This window comes from Myotis brandtii, unplaced genomic scaffold (genome assembly GCF_000412655.1).
Source record: "Myotis brandtii unplaced genomic scaffold, ASM41265v1 scaffold802, whole genome shotgun sequence".
Taxonomy (NCBI): Eukaryota; Metazoa; Chordata; class Mammalia; order Chiroptera; family Vespertilionidae; genus Myotis; species Myotis brandtii.
Window position 1 is genome coordinate 260,251 of NW_005371230.1, and position 19,257 is coordinate 279,507.

General features: G+C 44.2%; 1 protein-coding gene and 1 long non-coding RNA gene across 2 annotated transcripts in view; both read right to left on the reverse strand.

Moving 5' to 3' along the window:
* Nucleotides 1–943: 943 nt before the first annotated feature.
* On the reverse strand, nucleotides 944–13,707 carry LOC106724359. Its single transcript, XR_001360123.1, has 3 exons — nucleotides 13,698–13,707; nucleotides 8,372–8,377; nucleotides 944–1,018 (listed from the first exon to the last, which is right to left on the reverse strand). It is a non-coding gene; the product is annotated as an uncharacterized LOC106724359 (long non-coding RNA).
* Nucleotides 13,708–18,941: 5,234 nt separating this feature from the next.
* The window catches only part of HELT (helt bHLH transcription factor), a 6,019-nt gene continuing 5,703 nt past the window's right edge, over nucleotides 18,942–19,257 (reverse strand). Inside the window, exon 7 of the mRNA XM_014531395.1 lies at nucleotides 18,942–19,252. Coding sequence (XP_014386881.1) covers nucleotides 19,117–19,252 — 136 coding nt within the window. The 3' untranslated portion in view covers nucleotides 18,942–19,116. The remainder of the gene's footprint in view (nucleotides 19,253–19,257) is intronic.

Genomic DNA, 19,257 nt, shown 5'->3' on the forward strand with positions numbered 1-19,257 from the left:
GATGTTCAGCAATATAGAAAAGTCCTCTATATTTTTTTTTCTCCTTTAGAACTTACTAGTTTATTTACTACTTGGGTGCCAATCTATTATATTTTAGGGACCAAGAACATCTGAATATGCAAAATAAAATATTGCTCTTATATTTGAAGACATTTCCTTTGGTTTTTCTTTTCTTTCTTTTTTACTTTTTTCCTTTTCCACCCCTTTTGGGCAATGCTTACCTCTGTGCAAATAAAGAGGTTTTGAATATACCTTGGGATCAGCTATATCTTAAGAAACGCGGTGTCTCCCAGGAAGTCATTTTCTTAGCATCCTTACCAGTGTAGTAGAAAGGTCCTCCCCCGGTGTCTTCGGCTGTCATCTTTGCACAGTAAGCGGGTCTTTCCCCTTAAGGAGACTCCTGACATGAGGTTGCTGGCTCCATATGTGGGGCTTCTTGTCTGAATCCCTCCCTGCCCCCCGCTGAGTTCTGTGTTCCCTTCCTCTAGAGGTCCAGTCTGACACCCCCACTGTGCGGGGTCAGCAGCTGTGCAGGATGGCCAATTACAATGATCATTATTTGCCTAACCTTAGAGGAAATAATATCACGATTGATTTCTTCTCCAAACTCTGTTGCTGTACATACAGAATAATTATTTGTTTGCATGCCTTAGGCCTATGTGAGAATTTAAAGGTGGATTTTTTGCTTTTCCATTTGGGCAGGATACTATCTATATATATAAAACCCTTATATGCAAGTAAACCAAACGGCGGAACAACTGAACAACCAACCAGTCACTATGACGTGCGCTGACCACCAGGGGGCACACACAGAACATGGCGGGTGTTGGCAGCAGGCAGCAGAGCATGGAACATGGCAAGCATTGGCAGCGGCGGGATGGTGGAGCAGGTGAGTGGGGACTCCAGACCAAGGTGGGGCACCAGTCACTGTCATTGGAGCAAGCCTCTAGTGGTTACTGAAAATTCTTTGCTCCCACGTGCCGTGGTCCCACTGGGCGCTTGCACCTACTGCTGGTGCCTGGCGCCAGCCCCAATTGCTCGGTGCTGTCAGCGGGTGCAAGCGGTGGCTGCGGGCCAGATTGCCCCTCAGGGCTTCTCCATCTTCCCCCTGCTCCTGAGGGGCAGACAGGAGACAAAGGGCCACAGCAGCAGGGGGCCGGGCGGGGGGCACGAAGGATGGGCCGAGACCTGCCCCTGTGCCCACTGCAGCCTTGTGGCCCATAGTTCCTTTCAAGGTGCGCGAATTTGAACACTGGGCCCCTAGTTAAATAATAAACATGGTACAGAGAATGGCTGATAAAGTCTCCTCATTTCTTCCAGTAGTCACCCCCGAGTCTATCTCAAGCATGTACAGGATCAAGTATCCATTAGACCTTTTTTATTTTTTGTACTTCTGTGGGTCTTCGTAGAACTCTGGAAGTGCTGTGACCTTTTAAAAATTAAATTAAATTAACTAAAAAGGGAAAGAAAAGGAGCCTGCATTTTCTGGAGTTTCCCCAGAGGCCTTTTATCTGTTTAGACTACGCAGGGATTTTTCACATATTGACATAAGCATTCATTTGCTAATTTGGTGGACATTAAACTGCGTGGAGCCTTCCCCAGAATCTTGAATGAAGTGAAATCCTTGGGTCCTCTGGGCTGCTCTGGTCCTGCAGCTCTCTCTGCGCACAGCCGATCCCCCTCCAGCTCCTCAGATAAAAGTCAGTGCTGATCGCCTTAAGGAAAGAATGAGTTAAATGGACCAACATTCTGGGCCTGGATCTAAAAATCCTGGCCCTTTGAGAGGCGCCCGAGCACCTGCAGCAGCAAGGTCATTTGCACATACATAAATAAATAAATTAACAATGAATAAATAATTTAATCCCGGCCACACAATGCCACCTTGCAGATTCGATCCCTGGCAGCTCCCAGTGAATTTGTCCATTTCTAATTCTTTTTGATAAAGTCCTCAGATACTTGCTGACTGTCAGGCTCATTTTCTTATTGTTTTCACTTGATTAGTTCTGTATGACCGAAGGTCGCCCTTAAAATCCACATCTCTCAGGAAGACTCCAAAAGGCCTTCTTTTTAGTACAAAAAGGGTGGAAAGGGCCTGCCTTTCTCCATACAATGGCCTGGAAAGTTTTTTTGTCACCAGCCTCCTGAAGCAGCCCTTAGGTTACCCAAGCACAGAAATAACTCATTAAGGGGCACCATGTTTTCTCAACCTCTTTATCCGGTGCACTTGGCTGTGCCCCTGACAGCTCTCCCAGGTCCTGGAGGAATGGGCCACCTCCCCTTGAACCTGCTAGGCGGCCCTGGCCGTGACAGCACCAGGCTGTGGAGCCTGCCCGCCCACACCGGTGCCCAGGCTGTGTTCCATGCCCATGATCTTTGGGGAAAGATGCTGGCCTTCTTGGGGGGAAGGGGAGAGGCAGGAGGGGGACTTTTTCCCTTTCTTTTCTTTTTAAGCTGGCAGGAAGTTGCTGCCGGATCCTCATTTTCAGGCCACACATTCAGTGTGGGGGTGGGCCCAGAGGTAGGAGTCCTTTCGAAGTCTCCATCTCTGTGATCCCCATCTCCAGGCCGAGGCCTCCTCACACTGTGTCACCACTGCCCACTCACTGGTCATGCTCTCCTCCGCCAAGATCGCTCCTCGAATGGGAGGGGAAAATGAGACCCTGTCTTGGTTGACTACAATAGCCTTAATGAATGGGAACCAAATTCCTCACTTCCGTTTTCACTGAAAAATTTACAGGTTGTTTCCGCAGTTCTGATAAAGCTTTCCATGATTCCTGACTGTCAAGTCTTTTGGATATTCAAGGAGATTTTCTTTGTAATATTTTTCTCCTTCCTTCTTCTGGACCATCAACTAAAAACTTGCTGTATTAGATAGAGTCTTACAATGGTTAGTGTCTTTTGAGTACTTAAGGGAGGTGTCACTAAAAGCTATAGTACCATGTGAAAGTTTGAAAAGTAGGCTCCACAACCCACATGGAAATCTACACGATTATGTTTTAGAATCTCATCACATACTCCCTTTTATGTGATACTATTTTAAGAGTGGATTTTCCTATATTTGGGTGCCTTTCAGCAGTTTTCCAGAAGGACAAATTACCTAGGCTGAACTGTCAAAGCCCTCCAGGAGTTTGGTTCCATCATCTGAGTTGTAAAAAGGCAGATAACATAGTCTTGGCCCCAGATGAAGTCAAGAGACCTTGTCAACGAGACCCTTAGCTCAGGCCCTGGAAGAGCACGCTGGCGTGTGCCATGCACAGGAGGGTGAGCTTTCTGACCTCAGTGGTGTTTGTGTGCCGACAGCGCTCCAGCTCTAGCAAACCTCCAGGCAACAGGCACCAAAAGTCATGAATTTATATCCATTTGTGTCATATCTGAGCCACTAAAACAAAACTTTCATCCCCGAAAGATCCATCACTTAGGGATGTGACGGCAAAGAGAAAACGCAGCTTCAAATGCATGTGTTACCGCTTCGTGCTCAGTGTTCATGGCCCCGGGTGTGCAGGGCTCTCTGGCGACACTGGGACAGTTGAAACTTTGTTACTGACGAAGGAGGGAGGGGTTTTAAATGATTGTACCTTTCTCTGTAGGAGAGAGTTATCAGTCTTTTTAATGAGAACTCTCTATTGGAGGTCTCTTGAGCTCTGTGAAGAGCAATTTATGAAAAGCCAGAAGTGTCTATACTCCCAGCAAGAAGACTGCCGCAAACAGAGACCCCCAGCAATGGGGAAACTGCCACACACAAGTCCCATGCTAGGTCATAACACAGGTCTAGCCTTTCCTTCCTTTGGAAGCTATAAAGCATTTCGAACTTACAGAAGAATATAGAGAGTAATATAGCAAACACTTGTTTACCTACTACCCAGATGCAATAGATCTTAATTCACATTTTGCTGTATTTGCTTCAGCTCTTTTCTTGAAAAAGTTTACAGATGCAGCAGAAGCCTCATTAGTCCCCCTCCCTGATCACATTCCCTCTGAGCCGACCCAGGATACTCTCAAGTTTTCGTCTCCACAATTTACCTGGTAGGATGAAAGTATAATCTCAATGTGTAAACATATTGTATACACACAGAGCAGAGTGAAGAATATACGTGAAAAGGTTAGCAGTTGATTTTTATAAAATTGGGGTTTTTTCTTCTTTGTACTTTGGGTATTTACATGTTCTCATTGATGGTATATTTAAATGATGACAAGTAGTGACAAAGGATAAAGAGCAGTATGCAGCTTGTTCATGCTAAAGATTGATTCCTGTTGCTCGGGGAAGGTCACAGGACAGCACAAGTTGTACCAACGCCACTTGTGATTTCTCCCAAATAGGAAATGCTTTTCTGTTCATGTTCTCATTTCACTCCTGTGCTCACAGGAGTCACTTCTTATCCTAACCCCAAAACTTCCTGATTCCCCTCACTCTTTACAATGAGCAAGGCCTATGTTACATATATTCTTTCATTATTCTGTGGTTTACAACCCATTTTTTAAAATACAATTTAAGCTGTTCTCCAAAGAGAATTTCACAGAATATTTAAAAAATATGTTTAGAAAATGTAAGCACGATCGTTTTGAAGCCAGCTGCCTAGAAACTTGATACATAAGAAAGACGGTTATGGGTAGGAACAGTGATGGGGTGAGCAAGCCCTATATTAAATATATTCTTTCATTATTCTGTGGTTTATAACCCATTTTTTAAATTACAATTTAAGCTGTTCTCCAAAGAGAATTTCACAGAATATTTAAAAAATATGTTTAGAAAATGTAAGCACGATCGTTTTGAAGCCAGCTGCCTAGAAACTTGATACATAAGAAAGACGGTTATGGGTAGGAACAGTGATGGGGTCTTGGGCACCTAGGGATACACTGGGTTTAGGGTAAGGATAGTCTGAGACTTGGGTTTGTAGGTTTAAGTGTTAGTTTCTATCAGTCCTTTATTTTACAATTGATTTTAGCCATTTTTACTTTTCATTGGAAGACATTCTATTTTTTTATGATTATTTTTTTTGCTTTCTTTTCTCCTTGTTTGGGTTCCTCTGTGGTACTGTTCAGTTTATAGTTAACGCACTGTTTTTTTGGAGGGAGCCAGTGGCTGGTAATAGCTGCTTTAAAAACCTCATGAGCTCCCCCTGCTGTTTCACAGTTGACAATACAGGCCCTATTTAATTAAAATTCCCAGGAGCATACAAGTACATAAAAGAATTAGAGACGTCCTTGTAGAGTTGCTTCATCTAAGAGGCAGATTACTTGTTAAATTTCTCGAGAATATTTACAAAATAAGAAAGGAAAGGAAGGCTATTTTTAGCAGTTTATCTGGGCTAACACTCAGATTAGTGCAAGGGGCTGTACCCCTCATTTGATGTAAGAAGCAGTCTATGCCACTTTTAAGAAACTACCAATGAAGAGTGAAGAAATATATCATGAAGTTAATTAGATCTGAAATGGATTGACTAAAACCTGGAAGGTGGGTTTCTAGTCATTCCATTTTGATCTGTAAAGTTTCTTGAATATGTTTTTATTGATTTTAGAGAAAGAGGAAGATAGAGGGGGAGAGAGGGTGAAACATCGATGAGAGAGAGAAACACTGATTGGCTGCTTCCTTCATGTGCCCTACTGGGGATCAAGCCTGCAACCCAGGCATGTTCTCTGACCAGGAATTGAACCAGGGACCTCTCGGTGCATGGGATAAAACTCAACCAACTGAGCCACACCAGCCAGGGCATGATCTGTAAAGTTTTGATCTGAAAAAAAATAATATGCTTTCAAAATAAGCCATTGATATAGTTTCTGTTGTATTTAATATTTTCTAAATACTTCTTAAAACTTTACATGTGGTTTGATTTAAATTATGTGCCATAACTGAGTGAATTTTCATGCTAAAGACAATTATATATTACATAGAAATCACATTTATTAATCAGTATTTTTCAAAACTGTACTAGTTAATAGGGTACCATTCTATATCACAAGTTAAAAACATCAGAACATATGCATTCATCAGATTACAAATATATAATGGAACACCCAGTCACTAGCCCTAGTGAAAGCAGTGGGGATAAGAATGTGAACAAAATAGAGGTTTCTGCCAAGCCGGTATGGCTCAGTGGTTGAGCATCGACCCATGAACCAAAAGGTTGCCATTCGATTCCCAGTCAGGGCACATGCCTGGGTTGCGGGCTCGATCCCCAGTAGGGGGTATGCAGGATGCAACTGATGGATGTTTCTCTCTCACTGATGTTTCTATCTCTCATTCCCTCTCTCTTTAAAATCAATTTCTTTAAAAACATAAAAAAACAGAGGTTTCTGCCTTTGTGTAAATTACAGTCTATTAGGATAGACATTTGTGGTATAAAACATTCAGATGAGTATATAATTTAAAATGATAAGTTATTTGTTGGCTATGGCATCAAAAACACAGACAACAATAAAAAATAGATAAATTTGGCTTCATCAAAATTTAAAACTTTTGTGCCTGAAAGGACACAGCAACAGAGTGAAAAGACAACCCAAGGAATGGGAGAAAGTGTTTGAAAATCATATGTCTGATAAAGGGTTAATATCCAGAATATATAAAGAACTCCTATAACTCAACAACAACAAAAAACATACAACCCAATCTAGAAATAGGCAAAGAACTTGAATAGACATTTCTCCAAAGATACAAAAATAAGCACAGGAAAAGATGCTCAGCATCACTAACCATTAGAGATGTTTCTATCTCTCATTCCCTCTCTCTTTAAAATCAATTTCTTTAAAAACATAAAAAAACAGAGGTTTCTGCCTTTGTGTAAATTACAGTCTATTAGGATAGACATTTGTGGTATAAAACATTCAGATGAGTATATAATTTAAAATGATAAGTTATTTGTTGGCTATGGCATCAAAAACACAGACAACAATAAAAAATAGATAAATTTGGCTTCACCAAAATTTAAAACTTTTGTGCCTGAAAGGACACAGCAACAGAGTGAAAAGACAACCCAAGGAGTGGGAGAAAGTGTTTGAAAATCATATGTCTGATAAAGGGTTAATATCCAGAATATATAAAGAACTCCTATAACTCAACAACAACAAAAAACATACAACCCAATCTAGAAATAGGCAAAGAACTTGAATAGACATTTCTCCAAAGATACAAAAATAAGCACAGGAAAAGATACTCAGCATCACTAACCATTAGAGAAATGCAAATCAAACCCACAGTGAGGCACTACTTCACACCCATTAGGATGGCAATTATTAAACACACAACAAAAACAGAGACTAACAAGTACTGGTGAGATTGTGGAGAAATTGCAAGCCTGTGCATTGCTGGTGGGAATGGAAAATGATGTAGGTACCATGGAAAACAGTATGTGATTCCCCACAAAATTAAAAATAGAATTACCATATGACCCAGCAGTTCAGCTTTCGGGTATATACCCAAAAGAATTGAAAGCAGGGACTTGAACATACATTTGTAACCCAAGTTCATAGCAGCATTTTTTTCACACAAGCCAAAGGTGGAAGCAACCCAAGTAAGTACCCATCAACAGATGAATGGATAAACAAAATGTGGTACGTACATGTAACGGAACTACTCAGCCTTAAAAAGAAAGGAAATTCTGGCGCATGCTACAGCATGGAAATAAGCCGGACACAAAAGGACAAATATTGACTGATCTCGCTTTCATGAGATGGCTAGAATAGTCATTTCATAGAGACAGAAAGTAGAATCGTGTTGCTTGTGACCAGGGCCAGGGATTGAGCCTACAGCCGAGGTGCATGCCCTTGACCAGAATCAAACCTGGGTTTCAGTTTGAGGGCCGATGCTCTAGCCACTGAACCAGACCAGCTAGGGAAAAAATGGGGAATTGTTTAATGGGGACCGAGTTTTAGTAAGTTCTGGAGATAGTTGCACAGCAATGTAAGTGTACTGAATGACACAAAACTGTACACTTTAAGATGGTTACAATGGTAAACTTTATTTTCTGTGTATTTACCACAATTTAAAATAATTATGGTAAGTAATTTGAAGGGTGAAACCCACCAGCAGTGTATTAGGGTTCTTTTATCTCCACATGCTCCCCAGCACTTGTTATTTGTTGATTTATTGATGGTACTAGTAGCCATTCTCTCAGGTGTGAGGTGGTACCTCATTGTCATTTTAATTTGAAAAACAACAGATTTTCATCACCAGGTATTTAGTGAGGGAGGGAGGGACAGTCTGAGTGAAGTAGGTGGTCCAGGAAGGTATTGCTGATGCCTGAGGACTAGAGTGAGGAGTGCAGTGGGCAGAGTGTTTGAAGGCCCTAGAGGGGGGCGTGAGCACTGAGGGGAGACCAGGTGGTTGGTGCATAGATCCAGGAGGAGAACAGAAGGCAGTGAGGTTGGAGGGGTTGACAAGAGCCTGGAGCACAGAGTCTTGCTGACCGTGGTAAGTGGTTTGGATTTTATCGCAGTAATGAGAGGTTATTGAAGAAATTAGTGGAGAAGGAAAATACGATCTAAATTCCATTTTAACAGTCCATGCAGACTGCTGTGGAAATAGATTTTGAGGAGCCAGAAGTGTAAGAAATTGTAAGAAAATGAAAGGGATGGAGGGGAGAATCTATAGATTAAAAGAGGTTTAAAAGACATATCAAGCATTTTTAAATAAGCAAGACACAAACTAAACGATATTGTCCAGGGTTGCACATTTGGGTGACTTTTTTTTTTTTTAGAAATCCCAGGAAGTTATTACTGTAAAAGTCTGGATAGTGGTTACTTAGTTGGGGAGAAAGGGATTGGAACTGAGCTGAGGCTACAGGAGATGGCAAAGTTCTACTTTGTGATCTGCGTGGTAGTTACAAGGATGTTCACCTTAAAAATCAATCATTAAACCAGTATTTGGTTTATGTCGTTTCCTGTATCTTTGTTTAATTTTATAGTAAAATTAGAGGCCCGATGCATGAAATTTGTACAAGGGTAGGCCTTCACATGGCCCTGCCCCCTGCCCACTGGTCATTCCGGAAGGTTGTTCCACCATCCGGTCTAATTAGCATATTAGCTCTTTATTATATAGGAAGATTTGTAAAAAGCATTGTTTTTATTGGGTATTTTATTATCTTTAGTCTCTTCTCTAACATTCATAATTCTGTCACAATTTAGTAATACAATTGGGCCATGTTTGTATCTATCAGATCTTTATCGTACACATACATACTACACACTATTGAAACCATTATTTATTTCTACATCAAGCATTGCCTTAAAGATCCATTTTGGTGGCTTTCTACAGACACTCAACCTGTGGTTGGATCTTTGGGTTGCTTCCACACTGTAGGTAGTACTTGTCATCTGTTAAGTTTGGAGTTTAGTGTTTGCTTAATAAATATGCTGTTGTTTTAATGAAATAATGTTTTAATAGGAACAGAAAGATACTCCACTTTGTGTTCTTTTATTCAGTTTAATAAAAAAAGAGCCTAGTCTCAGAGCTTAAGCTACTCTAAGGAAGTACTACCATTTGTCTTTTGTAGACATTTCTCACACTCTCTGCTAACCTATGCTAGGTTCTGGTGCTAAAAAGATGAATATAATCTAGTGACCTTTTTAAAAGCTCAGAAATAAGTCAGTGATCAATAACAATGCAGAATTATAAAACTCTAAGTGCTATTGGGCTTCAACTCTTTTTTAAAAAAAATTTATTTCAGAGAGGGAGGGAGAGGATAAGGGAGAGAGAGTTAGAAACATCAATTATGAGAGAGAATCATTGATTGGCTGCCTCCTGCATGCCCACACTGGGGATCCAGCCTGCAACCCAGGCATGTGCCCTGACTGGGAATCCAACTGGGACCTCCTGGTTCATAGGTCAAAGCTCAACCACTGAGCCACGCCACCAGCCAGGCTGGGCTTCAACTCTTTATAGGGAAATCCTATGTAAAGGTTACAAACACAGGTCCCTCTCTCTCCAGTTCTCCTCCTCTCCCCACCGAAACCAGAATGGTCTTTCTTCTAATTAAGTCTTAAAACAATTCCCTGGCCATACAGACAGCCATTGATTTCTCAGAAGTTCCTGTTTCCTGATGTTGAGCCTTCACAGAGGATGTTTTCTACCTGAAACTGTCCTCCTTCCTTCCTTTTTTTTTTAATATATATATTTTATTGATTTTTTACAGAGAGGAAGGGAGAGGGACAGAGAGCCAGAAACATCGATGAGAGAGAAGCATCGATCAGCTGCCTCCTGCACACTCCCCACCGGGGATGTGCCCGCAACCAAGGCACATGCCCTTGACCGGAATCGAACCTGGGACCCCTGAGTCCACAGGCCGACGCTCCATCCACTGAGCCAAACCGGTCAGGGCTGTCCTCCTTCCTTTTATTCCCCAATTCACCTGGTTAATTCCTACACTTCCTTCAGGTATCAGCTGAAATGTCACTTTTTCTGCCTCCTTTGGACCAGTTGGGAGGCTCTGCTCTGGACTCTTTCCCTGCCCCCACCCCCAGCACCTAGAATGTTTCTTTTTAGCATTTATCAGACATTAATAATTGCTTCCTAATTGCTTCCCCATGTGACTGTATGACTGCTATCAGGAAATCACGAGGCTCACCCCCCATTTCCTCAGTCCCTGGCATGTATAGGCACTTCATAGGTGTTTGTCAAATGGATAATAGGGATTTACACAGATGTAATGAGTAACACAGAGAAGTGCCTGATGATATTGGGGGGTAGAAGGGGTAGGAAGATGGGGGTATCAGAGAAAGCTTTCCAAAAGAGCCAGTGGCTACATCATACAGTGGAAGATGAGATTTGCCCGGTAAGGAAGAGAGGTGAGGCAATTGGGATGGTGGTGGAATTCATTTCTAGAAGACAGGAAAGAGCATATGCCAAGGCAGGAGAGAGCTTGGCAAGTTTAGGCAATGACAAGTATTTTGGAAGACAGAACTGTAAGGGGTCAGAATAGGCAAGTTAGTTAGACCCAGTGACCCTTACTATCCAGGAAGGCTGAATTTACTGGAAGGGTGTTGTACGGAGAGCGGTGATGTAGCAGCACATGTCCTGAAACACGTGCAGCCCCGCTGAAGAGACTCGCATCCCATGCTTCCGATTCTTCTCTTAGGCGGGGCAGTTCCGGGATGATCTCAGAAGAATTCAGGAACTTGATCCCTCTCACACCAGCCGCATTGACCAGCAGGGCAGACTTGAAGGCGGCTTTGACTGGCCTGTGCATCAACCTGCATGAATATGACTGAAGTACCAGGAAGGAGGTGAGAGGTGAGTCTGCTCTAGAGACTAAAGAGAATGAGATACGTGCTTGTGCTTACTCTGACCATGGCCCATGTTTTAAAAAGAAGAGGTTAGAAATTACTCAGTTTATGTGTATGTCTGGACTTTCAAAGGATACATTTGAAAACTGGAAATGGTGGTTGTTTCCTAGGAGGGGCACTGGGTGGCTGGGGCAGAAGGGGCAGGGGGACTCCTCACTATGGACCCTTCGTACGTCTAACATTTTATACCATATAAATGGATTAGCTATTTAAAACTTATTTTAAAATCAGTGTGTGCATAGGAAGGTTTGAAGGGAACACATCCAGAATCTTAGAGCTGATATCTAGATGGTGGGATTGTAGGCGCTTTTGTATCCTCTTTGTACTCTTCATTGTGTGTCCAGCTTTCTACAATGAGCATATATTGCTTCTGTCATTAGTTTGTGGAAGTTATTTTTTTTAACCTGAATTTTAGAGACTGTATTTTGGGACATCCAACTGCCCAATTTGGAGGTCCTGGAGGACCTCAACTATATAGGTAAAGGAGAGTATTCCTAAACTTAGATCCAAACCATACTGTTCTAAGAAAGTGTGAAAATATTCCTGATTATGGCAGCTGTTGCATAGGAGGAAGGACACTGGACTTGGAAGCAAACATATTGTAGTTCAAATCCTAGCTCTGCCACAATATAGTTACATGACTTTGGACAAACCCTCAGTATGACTGATGTGCATTTTGGGTAGTGTTGAGAAACAAGGACTGAGAAGTATGCATTGGGAAGACCTGAAAAAAACTTGGACTTTGTCCTAAGAGTAATGGGCAAGCATTGAATAATTCTAAACAGAGGCCTTTCATATATGTTGTAGGAAAAAAATCACCCTTGCTGCTATGTTGAAAATGAATTCGAAGAAGAAGCAAAATGGAGGCTGGAAAATTGGTAGGAAGCTGACAAGGGACATTGGCAGCCTGATCTGTGGCAAAATAGAAATGAATGGATTCAATAGATAGGAGGTAAAATCAACAAGATGATGACTGGATGTGGAGTTTTGGAGAAGGGAGAGAGGCTGGTCAAGGGATAGTGGTGAATCAAGGAGTGACAGGTTGAGTCTACCTGGAGTGAGGATAGATCTGGAAATAAGACCACAGTGGTCTCCTTTCCATTGCAATGGATGGCTTTGCCTCGATTAAGGGCCCCAAAAGAATCCTTCAGGATAACTGGAGTCTATCCTATAAGAGAGAGAAAAAGGCTGGTGATCCGGGTGAAAGGGGGCAGGTAGAGAAAGAAGGAGCGAAGGTGAGGAAACATTTATGTTTTGATATAGCTATTGGGGAAGGAGGAGTTTGTCCAATAACTTTCTCTCCTGTTAGCTCCAGGGTGACTAGAAGACCCTACAGAGGGCTTTTAAGAAGCTACATGTCGATAGTAGTGGCTACGTTCCCTCCTCAGAATTCAGGTCAGCTCTTAAGCTCAGCCAAGTCCTCCTTTATGACGATGAGGTTTATCAGGTCCTGTCAAAGTATGGCCAGAAGTTAGATGGAAAAATAGACCACAAATCCTTTTTGGAAGAAGCTTGCAAACCCACACCTGAAGCCCCAAACCTCCACCAGGTGCAAACATAAACCCATCAGATATCCTCTTACCGACACCACTTGGTTATTCCCTACAAGACTGTCCTCAGAGAAAGTCATTTGCTGCTTTCTGGGCATTACTGTTTCCTAAACCCCATTATCCAACCCAAAGCACGTTCAGCCTTCCGGTGTCTCTTCCTGTCATACATAATTGGAAAGCTTTAAAGCACGTTCAGCCTTCTGGTGTCTCTTCCTGTCATACATAATTGGAAAGCTTTGGCAATGTGGTCTCACTGGTGAGTGTTCTTTTTATACCAAGGAAACAGGTATAAAGTCCTACCTCCAGTAGTTTTTAGAAATTATCTTTCTACTTTCAATTATAGTTTAAGAAATTCTTAGCCCAACTTCTTCCTTCTAGAATTCATGATACAGCAATGAAATGCCTTCCCCTGCAGCCTCTCCTCACCACGTACATTTGGGCCACCATCAGCCTCGGGTTCAGGTTCAGAATAATTATTATTCAGTTCTAATTTGACAGTTCTAGGGCTTCCAGAAATATAGTAGTCAGAACGTTTCATTATAGTCATAAAGCTTTAAGTACTATATTTTATTGACTCTTTCTTTTAAGCTACACATAATAAATGAGGCTAGTTGGGAATAGAGAGAGCAAAAGGTGCCCAGGTGCCCATTTCTCTTGAGGTCTTTCACCTGGCACCTTCTCTCTATTGCGCAGCCCAGAGTTCCTGCTCCAAGTTCCCACCGCCCTCTTCTATGGTTGGGTAACTTCCTGCTATCTCCCCTGGCCCCATAACACTGTCTGCTGCCTCCCTAATGCTCTGCTTCAGCTCTTCCTTCCAGGGAGAGGCTTTGTCCAAGATTATAATGGGACAGATTTGCAGACCTTCGTCAAGACTGCTGCTTGCCGAAACCGGTTTGGCTCAGTGGATAGAGCATCAAGACTGCTGCTTATCTTCCAAGCGAGCTAGAAATAGTTGGGTCCCTCCAGCTCTAACCTAGCAATTCTTTTCTGTGGGTAGCTCTTTACTTGGCCCCAGTTTGTCCATCATGTGCACAAACGTGTACACTGGCAGGCATCCTGTGCACACATACATGCAGGCAGTCCTGGACCTGTGCCGCCTGATGCATGAAGGCAAATGCCTGTGTCTTCCTCCCAGCTGCACATATGTAGGCACCCAGGTCCTGGGGTTTTAGAGTATTCGATAAATAAAGTCATTTTTTCTCCTGTCAGTGCCTAGAATCATTAGAGATGTAGGTGTCAGATGGAGATAAAAATGTCTATTTTGTGACTGTTTGGGGGCTGTGACTTCAATCTGCAGAGAGAGTGAGATTGCAGCATTTCATGTCAGATTAAACTCACTGGTAAAAAGCACAGGAAGCTGGAAATCTCCCCAGCAGCCCAGAGAGACTCTTGCTTGCTTCCTGTGGGCAGGTTCGCACCCAGAGAGGAAGAGGCAGAGGTAAGCTTGCCTGGTCTGCCTTCTAGACACCCCAATCAGGTAGCTGAGGGATAGAGGAGGGCTGCTGAGAGATGCTAAGAGTTATTGCTGCAGTGATCTCTGCCCACCTGGGACACATACATTTACATGGATAAATCCCTACACCAGGCCCCAGGTACATGGGGGATCAGATGTCTGGAGCCGAGCAATCAGAAAATGAGTTAGAATCAGAGCTGAAGGCCAAGTGGAAAGGGAGTGAGACTTAGGGGACAGGCTCCGGAGTTGGATGTCTGCAGCTGAGTTTCACCTACACCAGTGGTCGGCAAACTGCGGCTGGGCAAACCGCGGCTTGGCAAACCGCGGCTCTCGAACCACATGAGGCTCCTTGGCCCCTTGAGTGTGGCTCTTCCACAAAATACCAGCTCTTCTACAAAATACCGACTTCTGCACATGGGCCACGAAGTTTCAATCACACTGTACGTGCGCGCCTGCATGTGGTATTTTGTGGAAGAGCCACACTCAAGGGGCCAAAGAGCCGCATGTGGCTCGCAAGCCGCGGTTTCCCGACCACGGACCTACACCAAGGCTTGGGTCTGGAGCCCTGAGTGGAGCAGCCAGCTGATGAATGGAATAGATAAAAGGACCTGAGTCGGGGGAAATTGGGAGAAAGCTGAGAAGAGCATGAAGCTGAAGCTGCCATAGGAAGTATCATTAGTAAATATTGAATTAGTTTATTTACTCCATGTTTCAATACAGAATTTGCGATGGCCAAGATTTGTGTGTGAATAGGCATTGGAGAGAGAATGTAAGAGTGCAGGTATATGGGCTATTGCCAGATAACATGAGACCAGTTCCTGTATGAGAAAGAGCGGAGAGATAGCCTTCCACAGTAACAGAGGGGCTCTGACTACCAGCCATCACTTGGAGGATGAATTGACCGGGGGATGAAGTTAGAGTTCCCAACCCCCACTTGCCCTAAAGGAGGAATACTGACGTGTTCCAGAACAAGCCTTGGGGTGTAAGAACAAGCCCTGAGGTTTAAAATTTTTTCATGATTTGCCTTCGAATTTTGATTTTTAGTTTGAGGTGGCTCCAAGGATCTGACTCTTTGGGAGAAGGGAGGAAGGAATAGGTAATTATAATAGCTCACATGTATTGAACATTCACTGTGGCTCAAGCACTGTCTAGAGTGCTTTGAATGTACCAGTTCACTTAATCCTCATAGCAACCTTATCAGGTATATGTGCTTTTAATAGCTCCATTTTATAGATGTTGAAACAGATGTGAAGAGGCTCAGCAATTTGCCTCAGCAACGGCACACAGCTAGTACACAACCGAGCTGGTACAAATCCAGGCATTCTGGCTGCAGAAGCCACAGTCCGAACAACTAGGGTGGCGGAAAAGAGGGTGGAGTCAGCCCAGTCTTGGATCTTTCCCATGTGAAAGGATCGGAGCCCCCTTAGGCTAGTTCTGAATTCACATCCTACAGGTGGGGTCTACATTTCGGTGGGCCTGCACCTTAACCGTGCAGGCCAAGCATCATCCCCTGCTCAGAACACAGGTGGATGTTGCAGGGAGAAGCAGGGTCACTGCTCCCGCGGACAGCTCCTCAGAATGTGCACATTATTCAACAAGATGACAAGTGGCTGCACGAGTACTTTCTAGTCTCTGCTGAAGTCGGGAGGGAACAGAGGCCAGAAACAAGAGGTCTAGGGGAGATGCGGGATTCTAAGAGGCCCAGCACCATTGGTTCCACAAGTATATTTATTGGGCTCCTAACTGCATGACCCTTGTCGCCTTCCGTTTCTTGGTGTGTTACTCTGCGCAGATACCCATCCCCAGGTTTCTGGGGATCCATACTTGTGGGGAGTCAGGTAGGCACTTACATAGCTGCTCCTCCACCTTCCTTGCCTGGCATCTCGCAGCCTAGACAGGAGGCCCCAGCGATATGCGAGCTGTGTTTGTTCAATACGCTTGGAAGCACTAGTGAGCTCTGTATTACCGCCCTGTGGCCTGTGGCCGGAGTGCCTGGAAGTGCCTACTTCTCGCCCTGCAGAGCCACAGGACACACCCAGAGCACAGCCATCAGCTTTGTTCCTCAAGCCCCTGGAGAAAACCTTTGATTTCATGGGATGATTATTTTTCTTCTTGCCCACTCAAGGATGAAGCCCAAGAAACAAGAGGTTGCTCCTTTCAGAGGCATCACAATGGGTCACCTCCAGCCAAACCCACTGTTTTTTGTTATTCCTGGGTTTGGTTGAGCCTCTCTTGGAAACCATTACTATACAACTCACTTAAAAGAAAGAGTGGAGGGATCGGGCCTGAGAGACTCAGACGGAGGGGGGAGGAGCTGGGGGCTTGGGACAGCCAGGCTGGAAGTAATGTGTTGTCCGAGAAAGTACAGGAAGGACACATTAAAGTTTCACTCTGATTTGAATCAAGGCCATTTTGTAGTGACATTTTAAACCTTTTGCAAAGTCAAACTACTCCAAGTTTGACTTTTAGGCAAGCCTAGAGAACTGGAACTTTGGATGAAGGTTTCAGAAAAGGACAACACACACACACACACACACACACACACTCACACACACACACACACACACACAGGAAGGGGGAAGGAAGGGGGAAGGAAGGGGAGGGAGACTTTTATCCTAAAGTCATTGTAAATCCAAAGCAGGGTTTTATCCTCCACAGTTAAATGAGAAAGAAAAAAATCAAGAATACCAACATTCGAGGTACAAAGACTGTCATGGGCCAGTGGAAGTTTGCAGAATTATATGTAAATGACCAAAGTTTCTTACTGTGGTGGCCCTGTGCATTTCCAGAGCTAATCCCAGAGAGAAAATCTACTTAGCAAAAGAAAGTTTTGTCTAATTTGGTTAACAGTTGAGAAGTGACAAAAATGCTGAATATATTAATAATTTATATTTCCAGGGTAACACTATATCTGTAATGCTTCACTGCCAGGGGAATTCAGATGGGCTTAGTGCTCGGAGGAGAAAAGCCTGAAAGGCCTTCCTCAGATTCTGTACCCGGCGCTGAGGAAAATGGGTGTAAGACATGTGTTCCAATAATAGGCGCCATGCAGGCTGCCCTTTCGCTTGGTTTGTTTCCGTCCCATATTGCTCAGTGTATATTTGTTATCCAGTGGGCCTCCTGGCCTTACACTCACTTTCATGCTCCAGCTATGTCAGTTCATAAAGGAGGAGATATTTGTTTGCACATCACAGTTTTTAGATAAGTACTGCAGCAACATGTAGTGCATGTAAGGACAAGAACCACTTACGAGGCCTTTTCTAAAGTTTATAATCCCCCCCCCCCCAAAAAAAACAACAACAAACACATACACATTTAAGTTTCAATGTATGGACAATGGAATGGAATGAGGCCATTTGTTTTGTCCTGTCTCTGTATAATCAAGTTTGATGGTTTACAAATTGCAGGTCATCCTATTCCATGACCTCAGTAAACAGCACAGGTCAGAGCTCCCTTAAACCCTGTCCACAGAAACGGAGTAAGCTAATCATTGTCCTCCAGCTAATCTGGGAGCAGACAGACCATCACAGTTGAGCTAAATGGCCCCTGGAAACAGAACCTGCTACATAATTTCGAATTCTTTATGTAATTGCATCAAAGCCAACAGGAACAAAAAGAAAAGATGGAACAAAGAAAAGGGTCAATAAAGGGAAACATTTAAATCCCCATAAACACAACTTTAGCTGATTGGGCACCTTATTGAATTCTGTCTGTTTATATAAGACAACAGCCAGGCTTACTTTGCTGTTTAGGTCTTAGTAAAACATGATTTTAGCTCGCTATTTTAAATGTATCCCTGTTTTATGGGTAAGGTGCAGATCCAACTGGAATTGAAAATCATAATCCCTTAAAGATACCAGCCAAGTCTCCCCTAGACAGCCCCAAACTTGCCTGTGTTCTGGGTGGAGCAGGAAGGTTAAATACCCGCTCCTTGCCCACCCCCTGGGATGGGGATGAGGAGAAGCCTTTGCTTCCAGGCCTGAGAACCTGAACCCCAAGCCAGTGGCACAGAGTGGGGATCCGCATTGTAGGGAATGCGGAGGAAACAGTCCCTGGGGAGCTCATCTCCTAGCCCAGCCGAGCTGGCCTCACCCTGATGCCTAGTTCCCTGGAAGCTGAGTCCATCTGTGCGCAAAAGGCAATGCCAGCTTCCCTAAACCCTCCGGAGCAGGGATTAAAACACAACGAAACAAAAAACCTTCCTTGGATGTTAAGGCTGTAAATTTTGTCGCCCACTCAGCAGCCTGAGTGAAACCACTCTCCAGACCAGCGGGCCCTACATCCCTGGGCCTTGTCGTGGGGCAGGAAGGGCGGCCGGTCTGAGCTGGGCAAGTCCGCCAAAGCCAGTTTGGGGCGAATCCTTGGACTTGAATTATCTGAGAGCCAATAGCCCCGTTACTCCTTACTCGCGTCTGCCCTTCCCCTGAGCAAATGCCCAAGATGCATGTGGGGCGGAGAGGGTCTGCAGCCTCAGGGGAGCCTCAAAATCCAGTCCCAAGGACACCTCCACTTAGCTCCCCACCCCCGCCCCCTCACACTGCACAGGGGTGGGGGGAAGCTCCCCAAATCACTGAGGGCCATCACCTTAGCCCCTGTGAGCCCCTGGCCCCGAGCACCTCCGAGGGATGGATTGTGGAGGAGCAGAAGGTAAAGAAAGCCATCTCTTTGGGTCTTTAACAGAAAACATTTATTGCCGGGGGAGAGCCTTCAGAAGACTTGCTTTGCTCTTGGCCTTCCCCATCCGCTGTTGGTCGGCACACTATATACACCTGTACAACATGCAGTATCTCCTAAGCAGCGCAGCGCCCGTGCCCAGAGAAAGCCGGCGGGCGGCGGGTGTCAGAGAACTTGGGGGTGCTGGGGCGGGTGCAGGTTGAGGCCGTTGGGGTGGGCGTGGCCGATTAGGTTGAGGTAGTGTCGATCCAGGCCCTGCACGGGCGCTAGGAAGGGGCTGTGCTGCTGCGTGGGGCTGGGGAGCGC